Raw genomic sequence first — 27364 nt, 5'->3', positions numbered from 1 at the left:
TTGGGAAGTACAGAGAAATTAAAGTGTGAGAGCAGAATATACCATGAGACAGTGAAAGAGACAGGGTATTGTACTCACTGGTTTATTCTCCAAATGCCCCCAGTTGCTGTGGATGGATTACACAAAGCTGATAGCCAGAAATATAATACTAGTCTCTGAAGTGAGTGGAAGGAGCTCAAATACATAAGCTATCACCTGTTGCTTTCCCATGCACACATTAGCATGAAGCTGGAATTGAACATTGGACCAGAACATAGAGCCAGGCACTTTGATATTGGTTGCTATCATTCTCTTAAAAGATAGGCTAGAAGAGTATCCCTGAATATTATTGCACAAAAATGTTTCACTGCCAGGAAACTGGCTAAGTAAAGTGGCTAGATAATTATTAAAAGCTTCCTGTATATTATACTGAAATAATCTAAGCTAATATTATATTAGATCCCATATAGCCCTTTTTTATTAATTTATTATTTTTGACAATCTTGACATAATTAGGTTCAAGCACTACAGGAAGATGGGTAAGACAATTATTCCATATTGTTTCCTCAATATATCTGATGTAAAAGGAGATTTTAAGGGAGAAGCCCCACCCAGTCTCCCACCTACCCCAGGTCCCGGATGTGGGGCATGCTCTGAGGGTCTTGATATATAGCCCTTTTGTAATTACTGCCAAAAAGGGTCTACACGTGCTAATAAGGAAAATAACACTTATTAAGCCTCTATCATTTACCAGGAACTTGATTGCACACTTTAATTTTGTTTGATGACAATATAAGAAAGATCAACGATGATGGCTGTCTCACTTCAGGCATCATGCCCATTCTTGGTCGTTAAGAGTAAAATCATGATGCCATGATCTGTTGTTTTTTCGGTCTAGGACGTTCTTTGCCTGGGCCTTGCAAGGATGGCTCCTTCCTGTTCTTTTGATTGGCAGAAACAAAGTCACTGTCAGAATGATCTTTTCTGTCTACAGAAATCCACTCACAATCCTATCCCCATGCTAACCAAAGATGCCTCAGTATTTCTCAACATTCTCTGCTTTCTTTCTATGAAGCCCTTATAGAGACTTCTTAGTACTTTCTTCGTTTTCTGTTCCAACCATGGTAACAGTTGCAATCAACATCTGTCTTTCAAAGAGTTAAATAAACATCAAATAAATAAACAATAAAACCAATTCTTGTCATAGATCCACATATTCACTATTCCCTTATGATTATCATTTTCCAGAAAAAAAAATGTAAAGATTTTTCTTTGGCAATCTAAATCTAACAATGCTTGAAGTTCCAGACATAATCTTCTCAAATCTAAGCGATAAAAATATTAGTCAAAATTGCATCTATGTATACCTTATAGTTACATGTTTGGAACGAGTCTGTTCCGTTTAGGTAAACTAATTTTAAAATCCAAACTAATTCCTGGTTGTCTAAGCATGTAGTTTTCTCGTTAGTAGCACTGTAGAACAGCACAGTAAAATAAGACGTAATTGAATTACTGCTTAAGATGGAAAACATAAGGAACTAATTCCTTATAGGCATGCAAAAGGACATTAGTCACTAAATTATAATCTATTTGTTCTAAATGTCTAATCAAGAATGTAACTTTACATGGGCTAACTCAGTTATGAAGGCAGACAAGGCAATATTAAAAGATATTTCAATTCAAAGTTTTGTACCTGTGTCTGGATACATTCAGTTCTTTCAAGCAGGGTTTGTCCTTTCTTCAGTGTTATTTCTGTGTCATTGTGTGTTGGAGAACTGACATGCTCTAATTCAGGTACCACGGTATTATGTTTACTAGTTCTGAAACTCCTGTGGAATGGCTCTTTTGACATGGCCCATGGTGCTTTTTCTTTCTTATTACTGTCTGTAACAGGGAAATACTGTCTCATTATTTGAATCACAGGCTTCAATTCTTGAATGAGGAGAATCCCTGAAATGCTAAAGGCTCTCAGTATCACAATAGTGAGGCACATGTCTACAGTCTAATACAAGTAATACTATTTTTGCTAGATTATCTTTTGACATTTGGAATACTCAGTCTAGTACCCCTAACAGATCTATATGCTCAGTTAAATATATTTCTAGGATAATAAGATGAAAGCTACAATTTTTGCAGAATTTAATAGAATTTTTTATTATCAATTTTGAGTTCAAGCATAATCTTTCAGTGAGAGTTTGCTACAGTTTTTAAAGATTTGTTTATTTGACAGGTGTAATTATGCAGAGAGAAGGCACAGGAGAGAGAGGGAAAAAGAAAGAGAGCACTCAGAAATAAAAGCAAAACAATGCTTTTCCAGTATCCTGTTAGTTTTGGAACACTTGTTAATTGCTCTTATTTCAGTCTTTAGTGAGTTGCTTCCACATTTCTGTTTTCTAGCATAAGTGTGTACAGTCTAGCCTAAGCTCTTCCCTCTTACTTCCTCAAAGCTTGAATAAAGCTTATACCTTGAACTATCTCTCAGCTTATCAACTTTCTTAATTTCTCCATAATTAATCTTACTATCTGATCTTCACAATTCACCTTTTGGCTTATGTAATACTATCCTCTGAAGTAGCAATATTCCATATGATGCCAAATTATATACATTGAAGGTTGACCATACAGAAAGTATTTTATTTTCTTACTCTTCAGAGTAAATGCTTCATTTTTCCCCTTTACTTCCTAAGCCCTCTGCTTTTCTCATTATTTGTTTCTACTCTTTCACTTCTTTATTTATCCCCATTTTCTGACTTTGCACAGATTATACATTGTCTTTGAATGGAACTAGCCATTTACCCTATTCGCAGTGCTCGCCAATCAGTCCATTGCTGACACCTAATGAGATACACAGCTTATCACTGTGCAGTTCTCAATTGGTGACTATTGTTGGCTATTGTGATATATCACTGTCCATGTTTTACAGAAACATTCTGTCAAATGATTCTTACTTTTTAGTGGTGGATTTCTGCATCTCTCTCTTTTCTCTGCAGTTCCAGCTTGATCATCATTTTTCTGCAGAGGACTTTTAGAAATACTCTGTTGAAATTAAGGCACTAATGAGTTGCAGAGCGACTTCCTGGTCATGTTCTAGGCAAAAATCCAAATTTCATATTTCACAAGAATTAGACAAAAATAAGGGGAACATGTATTGAAATCGTAGTACTCTGGATATCAAGTTTATCTTTTTCTTCATAAAGCAATTGATTTTGCAAACTGAGCAAGGAAGTACAGAGGCAATAATATCACCGATAATAAATGAATGCATTTTTAGAATTAACCAACTTCAATACTCAAATCTATATCATATTTCTCAAGAGTAAGAGAATATCATAAAATCTTTGAAAGGACATTTGATTTTTAAAATATTTTATTAGAACAAAGGTCATATACCAAGCAATCACACAAGTATTGAGATCAAGGAGACTTTTCTATTTCTTACCATTTAAACATTAGTATTGCTTTTTTTTTCCTAAATGTAATCATTGGCATTGAGCTAGGTGTCATTACTTTTTCCAAGACTTTACAGCCAGTATGTTACAAGTCAGAATATTCGCATGTCATGACTTTAGAAGAGTCATTTATGATGGCCCTACATGGTAGCCTCTCAAGCATAAAAGCTCAGATATTTCCTGTATCCACAGACTTTACTGTATGGAAACTAATTCTTATTTTATATCTGTGTCTACTGCTAATATGGCTACTTAAAGATACTCAATATATTTTATTTTTAGGATGTCTTCTATTTATTAAAATACTCTAAATGGAAGTGTTTTTTTTTAAAGATTAACTTATTTTATTGGAAAGGAAGATCAGATTTACAGAAAGATCTAACATCCACTGGTTCACTACTCCTCATAGTAAAAAAAGTTGTGTGATAATTATATATATATATATATTTATTTAATTCTTATTCTTTTGAAAAGTAGAGAAAAGGAAGGAAGGATAAAGAGAGATTCATTACATGTTCTGGTTCAATCCCCAAAGACTCTGATAGCTACAGCTGCAGCAGGCTGAAGCCAGGGGCCAGCAACTCCGTCTGGGTCTCCCATGTGGGTAGCAGAACCAAGTACTTTGACCATCACCTGATGCTTTCACAGGTGCATTTGAAATGAACTGGATGAGAAGCAAAGGATCTGGGACTAGAGCCTGTGCTCTGATATGGGATTGCTTGTGTTGCAGGTGGTGGCTTAACCCACCACACTACAGCATCTTTACCATGTGTTGTTTTCTGATGTTCCAACTTATAAATAAAGGTACAGCCCAGATAGTGGCATTAGGTGTATCATGCAGATTTGCATAAATACATTGCTGCAGCAGGACAACAGTTAAACCATCAAGTACCACTACTTATATGATGAAAATATTTAGGAGGTAGGCTCTTGGTCTAGTGGCTAAGAAATCAGATGAGTTATATACATCTCACACGAGTTCTGGGATTCATGTCTTGGCTCTGCTCCTACTGCACACCCTGGGATGTGGTGGCTAGTGTCGCACAGAGTTTGTCCCCTTCCACCCACACAGGACACGTGTTTGAATCTCTGTCTCCCAGTTTTGGCATGGTCTAACCCTGACCTTGGCAAGCATATGGTGATGATTCAGTGAATGATTGCTTCTCTTGCTCCCCTTTTCTTTGCCTCTCTTTTCTCTGTTTCTGCAGACTCTCAAATGATAGTAAATTGAAAGGAAAAAATAAACCTGAAAATATTATAGAATTTAAAATAGAATTAAAAATTCTACATTGAAATGTCATTACATGAACATTTCTCTCTAATATTAAAAACCTTCAAAATTAATTTTTAGGAGTCATCTCATAGCATTTTGAATTGATATAATAGGACTAATTTGTTTAAGAAGTTATAAATTTGTATTATCCTATCATTCTAGAAGTATATATTCTCTTTATATGAACAAGGTCATATTTGAAATTATTGAAGCAAATGTTGGAATATTACACTGGTAATTATGTGATGAAAATAGTTACTAATAGGCATACACAATAGCGGCAAGAAAATTCAAATCCTGCCCTTCAAGGCATTTGCCTTAGTTGCCCAGATGCTAGAGAGGACACCTGCATGCAATACATTTCTAGGTCCATTCCTGGTTTCGTGTCCTGATTCATACAGGGACAGGTGATGGGTCAAACAGTTGCGTCCTTGCCATCCATGAGGGGTGTCTGCGTTGAGGTTCTGACTCCTGGTTTCAGGACGCGTTCTAGGCACTGTACACACAGTAAAGGACTAGAACATGGGGCTCTGCCTGTCTATACATCTGTATGTGTTTCACATCTCCCTCTAAAACAATTTTAAAACAAAAGGAAATCGTATATCCTTCTGTGTTCTAACATCGCTTCATGCCTATATTTTAAAATCACAAAAGATCAAAGGATATCACCTTAGAATCTGAAGATGATTCTACACTTTTTTCTTCTGCTCTTAAGGTAGACACTGCATCTATAAAATATAACCATAGATACAATAATGAGAACAAGTTAGTCTAGCTCACAAATATGCAAAGATATATCCAGTATTCATAATTCAATGAAATAAAATAGCAAGAAAAAAATTCAGTGGGTTGAAGCGGTTTCAGGATTTGGTCATATGAACAGAAAAAACAAATGAAAAACACCAAAAGGAAATGGATCTCACATTTATAGCTTTATATCTTACTTCTTGTGATAGCATTTAAACAGAAAAGTTTCAATATATACTCACTTGTGTAATTGCAAAATTTATCAGTACAATTTATTCCATCTTTATGTGCTTGTTCTTTTTTTGCAGTTTGAATGCCAGCAGTATCATTTTTATTCTTTACATCTGATGAAGTTGATGATTCTTTCTATAAAAAAAAAAAATCAGTTGTTTCATTACTCATTCTTTTATTTTTTTTCACTCACTTAATAAGGCAACATTGTTTGTGACAATCACATCATAGGTAAGGAAAAAAAAGAAAAATATCTACAGAAGACAAATTATGTATCATGTTCAACTAGGCATGAACAATAAGAAAATTAAATTCATAATAGAGAATTTCACCATTGTAAATAAATTGAAGTCTTCCACACCAGGTGCAATCAAATGATCCACATGTCCAAATTTGTTGCAAAGCCTTTAACAGAAAAAGATGTAACAGAAATGGGTAAAATATTTCCGTAAAAACATAGTAAAAGGTCAGCAATGCATATATCAAATGATGTTTTGTGATATATTTAAAGTTTCATTTTTGTTTTAAAAAAGATTGTCAATGTCTATTGCTGCTTCTACATTTCTCTAATGAAATGTTCCATGAAGATCATTTATTCCACAGGAACATATGAAGGCTAGTACGGTGGCAGAGCCTGAGAATAATTGGTTTACAAACTGTCCCTGAGGGTACAACTGAAAATCCAAAAATGGCTGACATAAATTTTATTATTTGAGTGGAACAAAAATAATCTAGAGTATTGCAGAAAAGGATTCAGTTCCTGCTTGATTTCCTGTCCTTGGTTTATAGACTATATTGTGTAATGCAAAACTGCAATTTTGGCCTTTCAGCAAGAAAATTTTGAGGAAGGCTCCTTTGCTTCTTTTTACCCTAAAACAATACAAGGAGTCCCACTATTTGAAATATTTTAGAGCTACAGGTACAAAAGGCAAAGCAAAAATATGTGTGTTGTAATTAGGAGTATGATTCTCAGAGATTAAAATTTTAACTCTAGAATTCAATAATTTTCCTCATATGAGGATTGCCTCATTCCAGTACACATAAACTGATAAACTCCTAAAAATCTTCATAGGCATTCAGATATCCGGAGTCACCACTAGAAAACCACAAGTCGTGATCATTGCATCTCTGTTTCTTTTTGTTTAAATATCTGCCTCCCATGGGGCCCCAACCCTAGATGTGTCTTCTCTAGGATTCAATGCAGCGATTCAGATTGGCTAGTAGTTTGGATATCACAAAAGCCCAAATTCTGTGTCGTTGTTCCAAAATTCTTATTTCCTAACAAATAGGTTAACATTAATATTAACGGTGGGAAGAACAGAATGATGGTATCTAGGTAGTGAACCTAGTGACCCCAGGAGATTGGTCCTGTGAAAATAGTTCTCCTGAGTGGGTTGAACAGGAAAGTTTTCTCTCTGTCTCCCTCTTTCAGATCACAATGGCATCTTCCCTGTACACCCATTCCACCCTCCACTGTCCTCTTCAGGCACCTAATAATACCACCTGGCCTGGGACTGTGAGCTTCAAAAGTGTAAGCCCAAATAAACTCTTTTCCATTATATTTTAGCCGCACTTGTGTATTTTAGTTAAAGCAATAAGAAGCAGACAAACCCAGACAGCCTCAAATCTTTACGTCTTAAACCTAAAAGGCACAAAATCTTGATATAAGGATGGGATCCAATACACAAGCACATCCACTTTGTTTCTCTCTAAAACATAAATAAATTTCATCCACAAAGCTACAGAAAAGTTAAATACTCAGTAATAAATTTAAAGAATGAACGAACGAATGAACGAACAATCTACAATGAAAATCATTGAGCACTGATTAAAGAAATCAACAAGGTCACACCACAAATTGGAAGAATATCACTAAAATGTTCATCGGATTGCAAACTCACTGCTAAGCCAGAGCTCCAGTTTCCTACATTCAAAGCATAGTGCTCCTGACAGGAGTATCATCGGGATCCTTCATGATAAAGGTTCTCCAGTCCCTGAGATCAAGAATCGGATGCTCATTGCCCCTATGTAGTCAAGCCTTCTGTTTGCTTTCTCACTGATGCAGTACTGACTCACTGTCATTTCCAAAACCACAAAAACCTTACTTCACACAAAGGATGAAATAGTTATAGTTCTCTTCACTGTCACTTTAATGTTCACTACCATTTTTGTGTCACCAACTCACATATTAAGTGGAAGATCAGCACAGCTCTCTTGAGTGTGCACAGCTATCTTGATAATATCTGTCAGTCCCTTTCTAATGAAGGGTGACTACGTTGGTTGCTTTATCCTGTGCAACAAGCATGTGGACTATTCTAAAATGACAGCTAATATCACTATTAAAGCTCCCATAAAGTTATTTAAATAGTGAGTTTAATATATTTTCCCAACTTAACATCATGCCTATATGGAATGGAGCATCTACATATTTTAACAAACAGACATTCTGGGAGGTGTATTTCATGTAAATTATATCTGGAATAAAGGAAAGGATCAGAAGAAATTCTCTTGTCAGAGATATTCCACAGGCGAAGTTATTAATTTAAAGACCTTAAATGGACAGTAACTCTGTTGCCATTACTTATCCTTTTTAGGCATGTATTTAAACAGGTAATTCTCCATTTCATCTCAACTTTGATATAAAATACTGTGTACCATAGCCAGCCATAGGTCAGATAAGTGAAAGCTATTATCAGTGTTGCAACTACTATGATGGTCATAATAGTGATTGTCATTTCAGAAAGCTATTCTGACAAACATGTGCCAAATACTGGATAGATTTTTATATATCCAAAATACTACATATATAATCTTCCCAAGAACACCTAGCAAGTGGGACATCTAAGAAGGAAACTCCATCATTTGTGTCTTTTCACTTAAACCTATCTTCATTAAATGAAAAGCTTATCTAAAGTTATCTTTCTTCTCTCTGTCCATATTAATTACAAATAAAGATAAGGTGCAGGCATTTAACCTAGCAATCAAGACACTGTTTTTGATGCCTTTTCCTCCTGTCAAAATACCTGGGTTTGATTCTCAGATCCAGATTCTCAATTCTCCTATCAATGTAGTAATGATGGTTCAAGCAATCGACTCCCTGTAACCCCTATAGGAGACTTGTGTTCTCAGCTACAAGTTTCAACATGGCCCAGCCTGGACTTTTGCAGGCTTTGGGCACTAAAACAGTAGACAGAAGCACTTTTTATTTCTCTCTCTTTCTCCTTCCCTCCCCCACTCTCTCTTCCTGCCTCTCTAATTTAAAACATGTCTTAAAAAAATAAAATTAAAATAGAAAATACACTGGAAATGGAAAAGAACATCTGGTGAAGAGATAGTATCTGGCGATGTTAGGTTAGGGATAGGGTTGATTTGTGACTCATGATAATACTTAATATAGAATTTTAAAAGAAAGTTAAAAATAATTTTTTAAAAAATTGTAATTTTGAATGATATTTACATAGTTGATTAGGGTGAGAAGGACTGAGAGTTAGGGAAAGTGGGGGACATTACTGTTTCCAAGTTTTCTTTTTCTTCTTATATCTGAGGGAAGAGGGGAGACAAAGGGAGAAGCTGCACCCAGGCTCCCAATTGCCCTAGTGTTTAGGGATGGGGAATGCCACCTAATGCTATCCCAGAGTCCCTGATGTGGGGCCTGCTCCAAGGATTCCACTTGAGTGGTTTCAGTAGTTTTGAGATGCTGCCAATCTCATTGCTCCAGTGCTCCAATGATGAGGAAATCCTTCCAAGGTCCATTGGTGGACATAGTCCACCTTGGAGTCTCCATTCACCCAGATATTTGCTGTGAATGCTTGCCTGGGGGTAAATATCCATGCATTCTGCCCTCTTTCCTCTGCTATGGTACCAGATGTCCTTTGTAGCCCCCTATGGGCTGCCATGTACTCCATGTGCATCTGAGCATACCATCCACTGCTCAGTCTTTTCCACTGAGGAGGCCCAGTTCTGATACATGCACTCCTGGTCAGCCCATAGATATTGTGATTCTCCCCATGGTTGGAGTTCTGAGTCCAGTGGTTCAGTTGTGGGGATGCCCAAAGAAATTTTGCCTGAGGTGAACCCAGATTTTACTTTCATGTGTACTTATCAGTATGGCTTCCAGCTGAGTCTGTCATCCACATCAGCCTATGCACATACCAATAGTTGCAGTTGCTGGGCGAGTTCTGTATCTAGATCCTTTTCTTTTGCAAACCAATGGATGCTGCGACCCAACCCATCCTACAGCCCACTACATACTTGGCCCTCGTGTACACCAACAGGAACTGTAGCCTAATTAGAGCGACCTCCAGTAATCCTTACCAGACCCATCCACAACCCTGGTTCCTGGGCTTGCTTGCCAGTATGTTCAGTAGACTGTTCCATTCTTTCCTATATCCCATTCAGTTCTTGTAACCAACAATGCGTGTTGTAACCTAATTCAGTCCAACCAACCACACTATCCAGCCCACACTCATGCTGGCAGATGCCACCACCTGCCTAGCCAGGCCTTCCCTCAGTCCTGGTTTTCACGCTCACCATAGGAGTTGTAGCCCATCAGAGCAGTACCTATGATTTCCCTATTGGACCACTCCTAATTCTGGATCTTGCACTCTTCAGGTGGTTCTGTAATGTAGCTTGACAGGATTTGCCCCCAAGTCCTAGCACTTGCCAGCTGATGCTGTGGTGAAGTCCAACCGGCCTGCACAAAATCCGGCTTGTGCATGTACCAGTGATACATTCGGTTAGACCTGCCTGGCTCTCCGACTAACCCACTTCATATACAAACCAATAGGTGTTATGGTCCTGCCCAGCCTGGTCTACCCCAAGTTCCAGTTCTCATACGCACCAGCAGTAGTAGAGGCCCAGCAGGGGAGTCTGCGCTGCCCTCCTACCAGGTTCACACCCCTGTTCCTGGGTATCATGAGTACTTGTGGGTGCTACGGCCCAGTTTGGCATGGCCCAATACCATCTTACCTCGGTATTTGCCAGTGGGTGCTGTAGACTGGCCTGGCATAGTCTGCCACTAGTTCCTGCTTATGCTGTGGGGTGCTGATGCCTAGCCCAGCCTGGTCTGCGCCCAATTCTAGCTCATGCTGGTGGGTGAGCAGCCTACTCCATCCCAGCCAGCCCCCAGTCCCAACCTTAATGTGAACTGGCTGGCGTTGTAGCCTGGCCCAGCCTGTCCTGCATCCCATCTTGGTCCTCAAATCTGCCAGTGGGTATTATGAACTGGCCCAACTTGACCTGCCCCCAGACCTGACCCGCATGTATGCTGGTGGGTATTATAACCTGGCCTGGTCTGTGCTGCTCCCTGTCTTCGTTTTTGTGTTCACCTGTAGGGACTGCATCCTGACAGAATAATTTCCTGAGCTCTTTTATCAGGTCTCCTCCTGTGGCAACTCTTGCATACACTGGTGGGTCCTTGGCCTAGGCTGACTTAGTCCACCTCCTGTCCTGGCAGGAATAGTGGCCTAGCCCAAAATGCCCATTCTGGTTCTTATTGTTGGGGTTACAACTCAGACACACCTGGTCCACGCCAAGACACAGCTCTTGTGTGGTTCAATGGGAGCTGAGACATAGCCCTGCCCATTCTATACCCACACTGGTTCTCATGAGTACTAGTGGATGCTGGAGTCCAGCCCAGTCTGGCACAACCCAGACCCAGGCACACCCATGTCAAGGGACACTGGCCATGCCCAGTCCAGATCACTGCCTCCATTTCAGCTTACCAGTGCTCACCATTTCAGCCCACAACCCTGCCATGATGTCTCCTTAGCTCCCCAACCATGTCTGCTCCCAGCCACAGATATTGCATGTGCCAGTGGTTGCTCTGACCCAGCTCGGCATAGCCCATCCCCTGTTTGGTGCCATCAAATGCAGCAGCCTGGCCTGTTCCAGCCCACCCTCAGTCCCAATTCTCGCCGGTGGATGGGGCAGCCTACCCCTGCCCAGTCTGCTCCCATCCTTGACTCAGGCAAACCAGTAAGTGTGATAACTTAGCCTGGCATGACCTGCACTTCAGCCTGACACCTGTACATGTCAGTGTGTGAAGGTTAGGCCCGATCCTGCATGATCGGCTCTCTCCTCCAGAACCAACCCACAAACTTGCCAATGGGTGGAACTGCCTTACATGGCCTGACCAGCAAATAGGCCAGAATCCCATGCTCACCAGTGGGAGCTATGGCCAACCAAGTGAGTTTCCCAAGTTCCCTACCAGACCCACTCTCAGACCCAGATCTCATAAGTGCCAGTGTGTGCTAGGCCCTTACCTGGTGTAGTTGGCTCCCTCCATCTCAGCCTTTTTATCATCTGGTGGGTGTTGCAGCATAGTGTGTTCCACACCCTGTTCTTGGGTATGCCTATGAGTTCTGCAGTTTGGATCAGCCCATCCTGTACTCAATCCCAGCACCCATGAGTGTTGGAGAGTTCCATGGTCACACCTAGCTTAGGCCATCACCACCCTCAGCTCTTGAGCAAAACAGCAGACAATGCAGTTCCACTGGGGTGAGGAGGCACATATCTATCAGAGACTGCTCCCAAACTCGATTCTTTTGTGTGCTGTTAGTGTCATGGCACAGCCTAACATTATCTGTTCCCTGTTCTCTCACTGCAGGTATTATGATCTAGTCCTGCCAGGCAGTCCCCCAACCCTAGCTTTAGTGTGTGTCAGTGAGTGGTAGTTGGTAGTGGTCAATGCTAACTGGCCTATCTCAGATCTCCAACATGGGCTGGTGCATCAGTCTGACCCTTAAAGTTCCTCCCGTTCCCCATTCCAAACCGTTGGATCTCAGTCCCTTGCTTACCTGCAGGTACAATGACCTTGTCAACAGAAGTCCCTCAGTAGTCATTCCTTACCTCAGTGGCCCTCCCTTCCATGCATCCTCTTACTCACTTCCTTGGGCAATCTGCCCTCCATCTTCTGCTATGGTATTAGATAGATGTACTCTGCAGACCTCAGTGGACTGCCATATCCTCTATGTGCACCTGGGTATACCATTCACTGCTCTCTAAACCACTGAGAATGCTCAGATATTCAAGTACAGTAGCCTTGTCAATGCAAGCCCCTCAGAGGCCATTTCTCACCTGGATGTGAGCCCCATGTCCCTGCATGCCCTCACCTGTGTCATCGCTCAGCCCCCCTACAAACCCCACCTCTAGGCCCACATGAATGTGCTGTAGCACTGTTCCTGGACCGTGTCAGGACTCACCAACTTAGCTCCCACTGCGCACAAGGGTCGAATGTTCAGGCCAGATGACCCGGGACACTCCCAAACCCCCAGGGCTCATCAGCTCGGCTCTTACCACACATGCTACTGAACCAAAAATGAAGAAATTTAAAGATACTACAGGCAGTTTAAGAAGTTCAAGAAGTTTAAGTTTAAGCTCACTACCTAGTTATAAATTCAAAGTTACAGTCTATATTTTATCAAACTAAATTACAGTGAATCCCCTATTAGCTAATAAAAAGTCATAAAATCAAAAATAAATCATATTCTAAGGATAAAATACCAGTCACTATCGCAGGAATATGTTTACTATCATATTCAGGCTGTGTTGCCCAGCCTGAATAATTTCTCTTTTAAACAACGGATGATTGTGTTGTAATTTTTCGTTATTGCTCAGTAATATATCATTCTGTTTGTTAATTTAATACTTTGACTTCAGTAATGTTAACACAAAGCCATAACTAATGTTAAAAATAAGAAAAAGAGAACGAAATACTATACCTATCCATATTATCCAGTGCATGAAAAATGTCATTATTCTTAACTAAAAAATCCACTGTGTTCTCTCTTTTTGCACAGATAGCAACTAAAAGTGGTGTGAGGTCATCCTGTAAAACAATAAATAATTCACAGTATTACACATTTCTCAACTGAACCAAAAACATTTCAAATGACCTCACAAACTTAGCATACAGTCTAGAAAGCAAATTAAAGGAAGTTCTTCCTTTTCAACCCTGTGCTGTCACATGTGCTATGGTTTCTTATGGGGACTTCCATCTTAGTTGCCGTACCACATGAAATCCAGCAATCTCTGAATTTGAACATTTATTTGTTCCAATATTCTTGTTTTCTATTAAATTACTCTTCATGGTATGTTATAATTACTTGACTGCTTCCTATTCAAACCAAGGACTTCTTGAGGACAAAGATTCTGTCTTTACCTATGCAGCCCCTAAGACACAAAAACCCTAAGGCTTCAAGTGTTGTTGTTAAGCTGATGACATAAATTATTATATCTAGTAATGTGTCTCAATATATATATTTTCACAAATAGTTACTTATGCACAGATTATGGACTGTGCTTCAAAAGAAGGATCCCATGGCCACTTAAGTTTCAGAAAGATTACAAAATTATGCATTATGTGTTACTCAGGTGCAGACAATAGCAATCTGAAGGACACCTGCCTGGTCTGGGAGACAGCTGGTGCAGGGCATACACTTAGTAATAAGAGCTGTTCAAGTGGGATGGTGTGTGATGTATCAGGTGAAGCTGCTACTTGCGATGCCAGCATCCCAGATAGGTACCAATTGTATCCTGGCTGCTGTGGCCTCTGCTACCTACCTGGGGAACCTGGAAGAAGCCCCGGCTCCTGGCCCAGTGCCAGCTATTGCAGCCATCTAGGGAGTAAATCACTGTATGGAAGATCTGTGTGTCAGATAAATAATATTTTCTTTAAAAGAGAGAGAGTTCAAGTGATACAGATTTGATTCTTTAAGAAAATCCTGAAATTAAGATTTCTACCTAGTTCTAAATTTTACACATTGACACAATTCATTAAAGCAAATTACAAACACCTTAGGGCTGCATTCAATATGTTCTCTATATGGGTACCTAAATGTTCTTATATCAGCTGGGATGTATTTTACAAATGGTTTTGTATAAGGCAGATATCGGCCTGTAAGACCTCTGCTTTCTTTAGTATCATCTGTTTTACTAGAAAACCAGGCCCAACATGTCATAAAAAGCATTAATAATATCTATTTAACAATTTTCTAACGTTTTAATTACAACCCGTTGGTACTTAAATCTGTCAGATTATTCATTAACTAGGTATTTAGTTCGGAAGACTGTGAAATCTAAACTATTAGAATTCTCACCTGTATTCTTAGCATCATGGATTTCAGTCTTAAATCTGCCATATGATTAGGTGCCAGGGTTCTACAAGCTTGGCACACATGTGGAGATGGTCTCCACCACACTGCTTCAACATGAAAAAGGCTCATACTTTGCTGCTTTTTCTAATCATGAGACCCTGCTTGTGGTACACCTTTGTCAACCTAAAGACCCAACTGACAACAAAGAGACTGGAAATCTTTCAAGAGTCATAGACAAATTTCTGCAGACCCTTGGAATGGCAGAGAATGACTGATGTTATCCCCTAACAGAGTCATCAGCAGCGTGATCCCTCTTAATTCCAAGGACACAGAGAGAGATAAAAGCCAGGTTAATACTGTGGAAAGGAAAGGATTAGCGAGAGCAGCATCTACCAAACTACAATTTTTATAGATTTCTTAAAGTTGCTGAGATCTGAGAATTTATATATTACACTTTTCCTACCCAGGAATTTATGGTTATCTCAATCTTTTTTTTTTTTTAAAGAAATATACATGTCCACAGATTACACAGTTTACTAAGTGAAAATGGTCATGGATAAATCCAATCTTGTAAGTTTTCTTTAAATTTTGTTGGGTCACTGTGACACACAATCCTGCTGAGCACTAGTGTAGTATAGACCCGCCACTTTGAGGAGATCTCTCTCACATGGCCAGTCTCATTTATCATGTGGGGATTTGAACTAAAAGAGGAATGAATAAGGGACAGACTCATTTGCTGAAAACTCCATTTCAACTTTCTCACTAAGAGTAGATCAAGGATCAGTAAACTCAAAACCCAAATTTATACAATTCTTTTCTCCAACCTCCCCATGAAAACATTCCAGATTTGAGAATTGAATTTAGACTCTCCTATCTAAGCAACTCTTCCTACCACAGTTATGTTTTTCTTACTTCATTTGCCACTTTATTATCACCAGTTCATTCCTTATATGCTTTTCACCAAATCCTAAAATTGATCTCAGTGCAAGTTAAAGTTCAACCTAATTCTGTTTATTCAACTTTAAATTATTATAATCAAAATTGAAGAGCACTTTGTCTAAACATCTAAACTGGAAAAACTAAAACAGACTGAAAAATCATCTTAGTATTTTCCTTCAGTTATCTAATTTCCAAATTTCTGATTGCTTGCTTCTTTTCTCTTTCCAAGTTTCCCTCTTAAAGCCTCGATACTGAGAAATAACAGCATTTCAAATGAATTCATTTCTCCTGGAAATTTATAGTAGCAACTTTTTATATTTTTACTGTATCAAGCTTTTGTCTTGAGTTTTAAACTATAGTCTATTCCTAAGACAAAAGTTGCTTTCCTGCATTGTTTTATACTAATTAGATAAAAATATAGTGGGAAAAGCAGTTTTAAAAAATGGTTTTACCTTTAGCAAATACTGGTCACAAATGCATACAAAGGGTTTGTACCCTCTAATGCATTTGCAAAAAGTATCAGTGTTTAAGGAGAATTCATAATCAATTATCTTAAACTATTTCCATTCAGGAAGTAACTTGCACTTCCAAACATGGAAAACTGATTCTGTTTGTATGGCTAGGTATATTTGCAACCATTTGAAAAAGTGGAATATTCTGCACCTTATTTCTGAGTTTGATATCTGCATTGTGTTGAATAAGCTGCTTTGCTATCCCTGTGTTCTCATTATAGATGGCATAGTGGAGGGCAGTGTTGCCATTCTTGTCCATATGGTTTGGGTCAGCGCCATGCTGTAGCAGGATGATAGCACATTTCTCCTGATTACACTGTGTGGCCTGTCAGTAAACACACCAATGAATACATTGTAAGTGCTAGGAAGTTAAAATAAAAAATACCTTTTTCATGAGTTAATTACATTAAAATGAGAAAAATTTACTTTTATTCTAAACATTTAAACCAAAGCCTTTGCACGCTGGCATGGTTGGCCACGGCGTACCTTCATCAGAGGTGTCATGTCTGCATCGTCAATGGCATCAATCAGGCATTGTCTTCCTATGAGGAAATTGACAACTTCTACATGTCCTTTGGCACAAGCCAGGTGCAGAGCGGTTCTGTGGAAGAGAAAGGACTTGAGAGGGCTTTTAAGGAAATGATACTGTATAATCTTTTTTTCTTTGTATTTGTTTTATTGTTACTACTTTTAATAATTTTACTTAGTTGCTTAGGGTACAAAGGGTCAAGGGCTACAGGAAAGTGGGTAATACCGTTGTTTCCACACTAATATCATTTTTTTTTCCTATATCTGTGGTCAGGGGAGAAACAAAACAAAAAGCCCCACCCAGCCTCCCACCCATCTCAGGTCTCCAATGCGAGGCACACTCCGAGGGTCCTGCTCAAGCAGTTTTGATAGTTCAGCAATTCTGAATTGCTGCCAATCTTGCCATTCCAATCACGATGAAATCTATTCAGAATCTACTGGCTGACATAGTCTCTTCATAGTTGGGGTTTTGAGATCAGCAGTTCAGTTGGAGGGATCTCCATAGAAACTTCATCTGAGGAGATCCCAGACCTGATTCTTGTGTGTATGCACAGGCTGGTTGTTGAAATTGCTGGGTAGTTCTGTTTCCAGCCCTGTCTTCCACATGAACCGATGAGTGCTGTGGTCCAGCCCGACCCTGTCAACTTGGCCCTCACGCAAACCAGTGGAAGCTGCAGCCTAGTTTGGGTGACTCTCCATAACCCCGACCAGGCCTGCTCACTACCCTGGTTCCCATGCTTGCCAGTATGTACTGCAGACTTGTTCAGTCTTTCCCAAATCACATTCAGCGATGTCAATGGGCATTGAAGCCTAGTGCAACTCAACCAACCCTACTATCCAGCCCACACACATACTGGCAGGTGCCTTTCTGTCTAGCCACCTCTGTCCTTGTCCTGGTTTTCATGCTCTCCAGTGGGAGTGGCAACCCAAGAGGGAGGTGCCCACTATCTCCCTACTAGGCCACTCCAACTTCTGGATTGTGCACTCTCCAGGTGGTTTTGGAGTTAAATTTGACAGATTTGTCTCCCAGTGCCAGCCTCTGCCATCTGATGCTGCGGCAAAGCCCAACCAATCTTCATCCACTCTAATTTTTACCTGCACCAGTCGGAACAGTCAGCCCAACCTGGCTCTTCCCTGATCGAGCTCACCTGAGGCGCACAGGCGTTGTTGGCCTGCCTGGTCTGGTTTGCCCTCATTCCAACTCATGCTTTCCAGTGGGAGTGGTTGTCCAGGAAGGGAGCCCACATTCTCCTTGCTGGCTCTGTCCCTCTCCCCTTCCCCCCCGGTTCTCATGTGTGCTGTTTGGGCGCTTCAACCATATCTGGTAAGCTCACCTCACCTTGGCATTCCATAATGTGCACTGGTTTGTGTCGTTACCGAACCTGGCCTGACCCACATTCTATTCTGGTGCTCGGGTTCACCAGCGTATGATGTGAATAGGTTCAGCCTGGTCTGCCCCTCCCTCCCCCATGCCAAATGTATGCCAGCAGGTAGCTTACTCTGGCATGGTCTGGGTTGCTCTCTATCGTGGTTCTTGCGCTCACCTGTAGGGACACTATACCCACAGAGGAGTTTATCAAGCTCCTCCATCAGAACCTCTCCCTATGTCAGATCTTGCACATACTGGTGGTTCCATGGGTCAGCTCTCATTGCTGGCCTTCAGTCTATTTCAGTTCTTGATGTTGGATGTTTCAGCCCAGCCAAGGCTTATCCAAACCCAGACACTGCTCACACATGGCTCAGTAGGGACAGAGACCCAGCCTAGTCCGTCCTATGTCTACCCAGGTTCTCCAGAGCACCAGATGGTGCTGGCATCTAGCCTGGCTTGGTGTGCCCAGGTACAGTTTACACTTGTGCCAAGGGAGATTGCAGTCATATCCAGAGCAGAATGCAGCCCCCTTTCTAGCCCCCGCACTCTCCCATGGAAACCCTAACCCAGCAAAGGGATACTCTCACAACTCCCAGCCGAGTCTATTCCCAGCCATAGATTACGTGCATGCCAGTGGTTACTCTGACCCAGTTGGCTAAGACCTCCACCTGTCTCAACCTTTGCCTTTGATGTTATAGCCTAGATTCCTGGCTTTTGCAGACCAGTTGGTGTAAGAGCCCGGTTCACAGGACATGTGCTCCATCCTGGTTTCTATTCTTTCTTGTGAGTTGAGGGTTGCTTGGTCCTGTCCAGTCTGCCCCTTTCCAGTTGCAGCCCGGGCCACCCCACATCCTATTTTAGGATGCACTTTTGGGTGCAGCTGCCTTGACTTGCCCAGACTGCTATTGGTTCTTTTACCCGTAACTGATGGCAGGTGCCACAGTCACACCTAGCTCAACCCATCACCACCACAGCTCATGAGCTAACTTGTGGGACTTGTATTTCCACAGGGTTGGGCCCACACTTCACCCATAGAGTCTACTCTGGACCGAGTTCTCTTGTGTGCTGGTTAGTGTCTTGAGTGTGACCAGTCTACTATTCGATCACCCAGTCAGGTATTGGTACCTAGCACTGCGAGACAGGCCTCCATTCATAGCTTTGGTGTGGACTGGTGTGTTGCAGTCAGTGATGCTCTATGCTAATAGCCCATCTCAGGATTGCTAATTGGGCTGGTGAATCAGTCAGGCCCAAATAGATCTTATAGATGCTCCCCTCCAAACCGTCAGGTCTCAGTCCCCACGCTTGCCCGAAAGTTTCATGACTCTTGTTACTTGGAATCACCTAGAATACACTAACACTATCCTTATTCATGGGTGTCCATAGGCAGCAATTACATATTCTAAAAACCCCAGAGTTCACCACCGCGCAGCCAGCAGGCACAACCTGGAACCACTTGGTGCACTGGCTGCCCAAAGCCCAGGACTGAAAGGCAGTGGCTTTGGCCTGAGTCCCCAGCATTGGGTCCGGCCTTGCAGGGGCACCCCCCCCCCCAGCCGCCACACTATTGGGAGCTGCTTTTGCCCCCAACCCCAAGGCTTGAAGCCTGATACAGTATAATCTTAAAACAGAAAATTACTCAGGCACATGTAAGCATTAAATAGCCATATATTCCTCTACCTTCAGAAGAAATACTTCTCTGAGGCAAGTACAATATTTATGAATTCTTTACTTACTACACCAACAAAAGAGCAGTGTGTTGAAGAAAAGCATGGTCCTTACATTCAGCACAACTTGTTTCAAACCCACTAAGTTTTGCCCACTGATTAGCTATCATTTAGACTTTCTATGCCTAATTTTCCTCACAAAAAAGGAGAAAAACAGTTTACCACTGTGATAACTAAATGAGAATCTATGCAACAATATTTAGAACACTCCCTGGCACAACTTAAAACTGGTTTCATTGAGTAAAATAATACAATTGCTCTGATGCTGCAGATATACTTGAGGGATTGTAGATTACACTCTACCTTAATGACTCTAAGATACTCATTTCTTCAAATTTTGATATCTCTGGCATGGGGTGTTGTTCATCATAATTCTTGATTATTTCCACTCTAATTGGCAGCATTTGCAAATTCTCTCTTTGATATGTAAAACAGGAGGGGATTACAAAATCCATGGCGCCTTACATCATTTGCGCAATAGTGCATATGATAGTTCTAGCTATATGGCTGGCATTTAACTAAATTTTAGTTCTTCAAAATCCTATGAGAGAGAGAGAGCTGAGATGACAGAAATGCTTGAAAAACCGTGTAATTCTTCAATTTTCAAGACATTACAAGCCAAAAGAAGTTTGAGATTCAAATGATAAGTTATCTTTCATAGTACTCAGTATTTAGAATAAATCAGAGCTTTCCAATGATTAGTATCAGTGTTTGATACTCATACATTTTCCAAAGAGTAGTTGACAGTTGTCTCTTAGAATTGCTTCACTTTAAAAATGCTTTTGTGTGAAATAAGGATGGAAAGGCTTCCATTAAGATTATGTCCTATTCACTTTTAAACTCTTGACTTGGTCAAGCTAGAATGGCAAACAAAGTTGTGAAGGACATAAGGGACATGAGAGAGTATGATTGCTATAAAATATATATTCAGATCATATTTCATGAATGGATTGGATGCATGGATAAATACAATAGAATATTTCAATGTTATTAAAGAAAATTATTAGAACATGAAACATACTTCTGCAATATTAAATATTCGTACTGATTTTTTATATCAGAAGGACGCAACAAGATGAAATCACTAATCTGCAATTGTTGGTATATACATAATACATCTATATGAAGAAAGAATATATTTGAGAAAGGTATGCTTAATGAACCTATAAGCAAAGCTAAAAAGATGCCCTTTACTTTGCAAAAGGCTAAAGGTTGGCAGAATATACCAATGCAGACACATACATACAAATAACAGGAAGTGAAATTATTCTTATCTCTGTAGGATTCATGTTTCCTCCCTTTCCAGAGATTTCTTCATTAATAATACACTTTGCCTAGAGTTTCTACAAATATTCATTGTGGAAACTACAGATAAGAAAATTTCACATGTAATTGAAATACTTCCAAAGTTTGCATGTCTACATACATATGTGTCCATCCCACCTTCAGTGGGGGATATTGAGTCCTGTGTATGCACTCTAATTTATAAAATCCACTACTATAGGTAGTGATGAGAGAAACACATAGTAAGTCTATTTCCAAAAGTTATTTTGGTATACAAGAGTTGAAGTATAGCAAAAACCTGCAATTAACAAGGCAGTGTGATACTTCCTTTCAAGTTTTCTATTGAAAAGGTCATAATCTCAACATTGATGAGCAGATAGATTTAACAGATTCTTCATTCTCAAAAACTGGTTTTTTTTTTTTTAACTTAAACTTCTCTCTTGTCAGGGACACTGAGTACTATTTTATGTTCATGGATCACATATAGATCTGAAAGAAAACTATTTGCTTAATTCTAAGTTCAGGTTTTTTGTTCATTTCAACAAATGCTCTATAAAATGAAGATTTGTTTTTCATTGGAAGTATTTATGCTATCAATATTTGCCAGTGTAATCTGTTTTATTTTGTTATCTTTCCCTTGATACACAAAATAATTTCTATTTTTATAAAAACCTGCAGAATGCTTGCATATATGTTTTTTTTCTTTTTTTTTGTTACCACTTTTTTCATTATATCTAACATTTTTATTTTTTATTTCATCATGATTTTAGTTTTGGGACAGAAAATCTATCTACCTGTCCCCAAGTAAAATATGAATCTTTTTGCAGAAATTATGTTAAAGTTTTTGTCTCATTTTCTAGCAGTTTTTCCACTTAATCCATACTTGCCACTCCTTGACTTCTTTGGCTCCATAAAAGGCATTTCACTTACAAATAATACATGTTTTCCTCATAATAGGAAGTATGATCAGTGTCAAGTTCTAAAAACAGAATCAAGTTCTAAAAGTATTCCTCTATTTTGGTACTTCTGGATTTCCTCTTCAGTTAAATTTATTTGTTGTTTCAACTGTTAGTAAATGGTTAACATTTTTGTTTTAGAATCTTTGTTCACTTGTTACAAGCTAATGACATCATAATAGTAAGTCAAAAATTTTGTCATTTTGCTACACATATTTGGTTTATATAAGAGAGATAAACACTTAAGGGGCTCACGTTTTGACAAAAAAAAAGTCTTCATGTTTAACAACACAAACACATTTTCCATCTTAAATGTTGTTGTCTAAGATCTTCTCAGTCAAGAACATGTTTATACATGAGCACAGGGATGCCAGAGATTTTACCCAACAAGTTTAGGCCTGAAATGATGAATTGTGGACATTCCTTTGTTCATTATGCTTTTCTATTCTGTATACAACAATATAGTTTTGAACACATGTACAATGAAGATAGACTGTATTTTGTTGGTTTTGTCACCTTAAGTGGTTAATGAAATGAAATGCTCACTATGGGAATGAAGTGCAGCTGAGACACCAGCTAAAGTTTGTCTTATTCAGAAAGAAGGCAGAGTAACAAAGAACAGCCCAGGGTCATATGGCTTCATTGCTGGATTCTACTAAACTTTTCAAGAATAACTGATCCCATTTTTCCCCCTCAAACTAAAAAAAATTAAAGAAAGGGAATCCTCCCAAATTCCTTAAGAGTCAACACAACTTAAAACCAGAAAATATAAGAGAAAGAGAGCCAATATCCCTGATGAACATAATATGCAAAAATCTGCAACAAAATATTAGCGAACTGAATCCAACAACATATTGGAAATATCATTCCTCCAGATAAATCAGATTTATCCCTGGCATACAGGGATGGTTCAACATATGTGAGAAAAACCATGGGCAGCAGATATTGAATGGGGAAAACGTTAGAGGGATTTCCACTAAGAGCTGAAACCAGACAGGATGCCTACCTTCACCACTGCTTTTCAAAATAGTCCTGGATGTTCTGGACAGAACCGTTCGGCAAAAAGAAGAAACCAAAGGGATACAATTTGGAAAGGAGGAAGTCAGGCTATTCCTGTTTGCAGGTGACATGATCCTCTATACAGAGGAATCAAAAATCTCTACCAAGACACTAATTTAACTCATAAGGGAGGTTAGTAAAATTGCAGGATAGAAAATTAACACAAAAATCAGTAGCCTGTATATATGTGACAATTGCATGACTGAGAAAGAGCTTGCAAAATCAGTCCCTATTCAAAATAGCTGCACCCCCCAAAAAAAATATCAGACCTTGGAATAAATTTAACTAAGTATGTGAATGATTTCTACACTGCAAATTAGAAAATGTTAAAGAAAGAAATAGAAGACACTGAACATGGATTGTTAGAATTAATATCACCAAAATTTCCACACAACTGAAAATAGTTTACAGATTCAATGTGATCCTAATCAAAATACCTGTAACATTCTTCTCAGATATAGAAAACAACGATAAAACTCATATGGAAACACAAAAGACCCCAAATAGCTGAAGTAATTTTAAACAACAAAAACAACTCTGGAGGCATCACAATAAAAGATTTTAAAATGTACTACAGGGAGGTTGTAATCAAAACAGCATGATACTGGCAGAAAAACAGATCCAAGGATCAATGAAACAAAATAGAAATCCCAGAAATGAACACACGTGATAACAGTGACCTAATTCTTGACAAATGAACCAGAATCAATCCAGGAGAAAGGACAGTTTTCAATAAATAGTGCTGGAGAGCTGGATCTTCATGTACAGAAGTATGCAACAAGACCCCTCCCTTAGACTACACAAAAATCACCCCTTAAGAAGTCAAAGATCTAGTTCTACAACCTGATACCATCAAATTAGTAGAGGAAAATATTTTCCCCACTCTGCAAGATCAAGACAGAAGCAAGACTTCTTGGAGAAGACTCCAGAAGCACAGGCAATCAAAGCCAAAATAAACAACTGGGATTACATCAATCTAGGCTGCTTCTACACTGCAAAGGAAAGCATCGAAAAGTGAAGAGGCAATCAACAGAATGAGAGCAAATATTTGCAATGAATGTAACTGATAGAGGATTAAGTAAGATCCAGGATTTGGGGCTGGTGCAGTGGCACAATAAGCTAATCCTCTGATGGTGGTGTCTTCATCCCTATGGGTGTTGGTTTGTGTCTGGACTGCTCTGCTTTTCAATCCAGCTCCTGCTAACAGCCTGAGAAAGCCACAGAGGATGGCCCTAGGCCTTGAGCCTCTGCATCCACTTGGGAGACCAAGAAGAAGCTCCTGGATACCAGCTTTGTAACAGCCCTGTTCTGGCCATTGCAGTCATTTTTGGAGTGACCCAGCAGATGGAACATTATCACTTTGCTTTTCCCTAACTATGGCTTTCAAGTAAAATAAAAAACAAAATCGTAAAAAATTACCCAGGAGGACTTGTAAAGAGCTCCTGAAACAACAAAACAAATAGTCCAGTTAAGAAACGGGCAAAGGACATGAACTGGCATTTCTCAAATAATGAAACCTAAATGACCAACAAGCAGATAAAAAAAAAATGCTCAAGTTCACTAGACATCAAGGAAATGCAAATGAAAACCACAATGAGGTTTCACCTCATCCCAGTGAGAATGGCTATCACCCAAAACTCAAAAAATAATACAGGTGTGCACAGATGTGGGGGAAAAAGTACGCTAATCTGCTGCTGGTGGGAATGTAAGATCGTGCAACCATCATGCATAACTGTGTGTGCAGATTCTTCAGAAATCTGAAAGCAGATTTGTATGATCCAGTCATCCCACTCCTGGGAATTTACCAAAATGAAATGAAATCAGCGTATGAAAGAATTACTGGTACTTCCATGTTTATAGCAGCTCAATTCAAAGTAGCTGAGATATGGAATCAATCCAGATGTCCCACTGACGACTGATTAAAGAAAATGTGGTATATACACACTATGGAATACTCCTCAGTCGAAAAAAAAAAACCAGAGAGAGAGAATGAAATCATGTCCTTTGCAATACGATGGATGCAACTGGAAACCATTATGTTTACTGAAGTATGGCATTCCCTAAAATACAAATATTATGCCTTCCTAATCTGTGATAATTAACGCACAGGGGACAAGAAGTGTAATGTATAGGCATGAGAGTGACAATATGGCATATGATTATTGTGTACTGACACCCTCAAGGTACAGAAGAGTTTTTGCTTTTCTGTTTGTTTAGGTTTCTTTTTAGAAATTTTGTTGTTCTTTTCTACTTGCAATGTGTTAATGCCATTACCTGATGGCGTGTTAAACCTGTGTAATAAATAAAATAGTGATAGTAATAAAAATAGCAATACTAATAGTAATAATTAAAAGGAGGAAGGTGAGCACTCATTGGTCCCTGTGCCAGGTGCTGATGAGCCTGCCTCGATGCCCAGGCGAGAACCCATCCTGGCAGGACCACCAGGCAGGTGAATGCTTCTCACTGCTGGCCACCACCCAGGAGTTCCTGTTACCTGTTGCTCCTGTCTCTGTCGTTAACTCCGCTTGCCCGCACCTCCAAGAGGTGGCGGATTGTCAGCACGTCCCCCTTGCTGGCCGCTCTGTGGATCTTCCCGAGCTTCTTGTCTCTGGCATGGTACTCGAACTGGGACTTGAGGAGCCGCTGTGTCATCTTGGTCTCCCAAGGGAAAATCTTCCCATGCTCCAACCTAAGGGCTGCTTGCAGCCCCAAATACTACTTCCTGATGGTCTGACCACTAGGACCGCCCACCAAAGCAACCACAGCCCCAAGAGTCTCAGTGGGCGGGGCGCATCTCATGGGGCGGAGTCCTGAGTTGGCTCACAAAGGCCCTCAGCCGGCTCAGAGGACTTGTGTAAGGTCCTGCAGTCCTAAATAGGAGCAAGTGACTGGGGTCTTGGTTGAACTTGGTTGAACAACAACAGAAGACAAAATCAATGAACATCCCATTACTAACATGACAGACCCAAATTAGCACCTATTTTCATTAACCCTGAATGTAAACAGCTTTAATTCATCATTCAAACATCATAGATTAGTAGACTGGATTTAAAAACAAAACCCACCTATTTGTTACCCACAGCAGATACATTTCACCAACAAAGATCAGTGGAAATGTATCTCATGGATTCTGATTTTTCTGTTAGTTTCATCTTTTCAAAATAATTTCTTCTGATTAAATTCTTCAGTGACTCATAGATCATAGGGTACCATCATTTTCTTCAAGAAGATTCTTTCTTTTTCATTTCTTCAGCAACACCTTAGTCATTCAGTAGCATGTTGTTTAACTTCTTGATATTAATTTCTTTTTTTTTTTTATTCCTGTTGTTGGTTTTGTTTTGTGGCTTTTCATTTAAAGGAATGTATAGTAACTGTGTAATGGAGACTCTCATATTCAGATGTGAGGATACAACGCAGTATGCATCTCTACTTCCAGACAAAGATGGACTCCCAATGAAAGAGTTTACTATGTCTTGACAGTAGGATGCTGGACTTTGCCATTGACAATAGGATGCTGGCCACAATGATGGACATATGACTGTGTATGGGGAACATGCTAATTATATAAGGGAACTCAGTGAGGGGGGGAGGGAATTGGGGAGGGGATAAAGGAAGCTCCAGGGTCTATGGAACAGTATCATAAAATGATAATAATAAAAAGAAGTTAAAAAAGAAAGGTATCTTACTAATCTTGTTCTAATGAACACTCCATCATCCAGGTTTTTTGATGTCATCATTACAACAACCTAAAGAGAGGTTAAGAACATATGTAGCAAGCTATATTCAAAGAGCTATTTATTGGTAGAAGCGAGAGGTTCTGTGGATCCAGAGGTAACCCCAAGAAAGCATCAAAAGAAGATAGCATCTAAACGTTTCAGCCATCCGTGTCAATAAGAAGTTCATCACATCATCTTCCTGACAGATAATCAGCTTTTCCATATGAATTTTTTTTCTCCTCATCGAGGGTTAGCCTTAACAGCTGTTTTCCAGTGAATGTAATATAACAGAACTGCTGTGTGTTGGGAAATACGTTATAGCTTCCACCTGACTTTCTCTAGGAAGCTCACTTTTAGAATATAGCCACTATAATTTATGGAAGCACAAGCACATGTGGATTTTCCAAGTGATTGTCCCATTTAAGGACCATTTCAAGCCTCTTTGTCTGATTTGCAATCTTTTGGACAAACCTCTTTGTTGACTTCTCTGTCTGAATGCTGTC

At 39.6% G+C, this 27364-nt stretch overlaps 1 protein-coding gene across 3 annotated transcripts; it reads right to left on the bottom strand.

Annotated features, from left to right (window-relative positions):
• Positions 1 to 737: 737 nt before the first annotated feature.
• On the bottom strand, positions 738 to 25926 carry LOC121148092 (ankyrin repeat domain-containing protein 7-like). 3 transcript variants are annotated; one of them, XM_040968094.1, is made up of 8 exons: positions 25640 to 25926; positions 16712 to 16826; positions 6012 to 6084; positions 5691 to 5814; positions 5371 to 5429; positions 2928 to 3015; positions 1673 to 1863; positions 738 to 920 (listed from the first exon to the last, which is right to left on the bottom strand). In XM_040968094.1, exons 3-8 carry the CDS (start codon positions 6012 to 6014, stop codon positions 843 to 845), a joined length of 543 nt encoding a protein of 180 aa, XP_040824028.1. In that variant the 5' UTR covers positions 6015 to 6084; positions 16712 to 16826; positions 25640 to 25926; the 3' UTR covers positions 738 to 842. The 3 variants fall into 3 exon arrangements, with proteins under 3 accessions (XP_040824028.1, XP_040824029.1, XP_040824030.1); XM_040968095.1 differs by having other exon boundaries at positions 738 to 915; XM_040968096.1 differs by lacking the exons at positions 738 to 920; positions 1673 to 1863; positions 2928 to 3015; positions 5371 to 5429; positions 5691 to 5814 and having other exon boundaries at positions 5944 to 6084.
• Positions 25927 to 27364: the final 1438 nt, after the last annotated feature.

The sequence above is a fragment of the Ochotona curzoniae genome, unplaced genomic scaffold (assembly GCF_017591425.1).
Source record: "Ochotona curzoniae isolate NIBS_2020 unplaced genomic scaffold, NIBS_Ocur_1.0 scaffold_4683, whole genome shotgun sequence".
NCBI lineage: Eukaryota > Metazoa > Chordata > Mammalia > Lagomorpha > Ochotonidae > Ochotona > Ochotona curzoniae.
This window is presented reverse-complemented; position numbering and strand designations above follow the sequence as displayed.

Bases quoted from the DNA above. Each gene is read 5' to 3' on its own strand.
- LOC121148092 (XM_040968094.1), bottom strand. The intron at 5,430-5,690 runs GTGAGTATATAT...TATATTTTATAG, and splicing joins TAAATTTTGCAATTACACAA to ATGCAGTGTCTACCTTAAGA. The intron at 921-1,672 runs GTACAAAACTTT...GCCAATCAAAAG, and splicing joins CTGAATGTATCCAGACACAG to AACAGGAAGGAGCCATCCTT.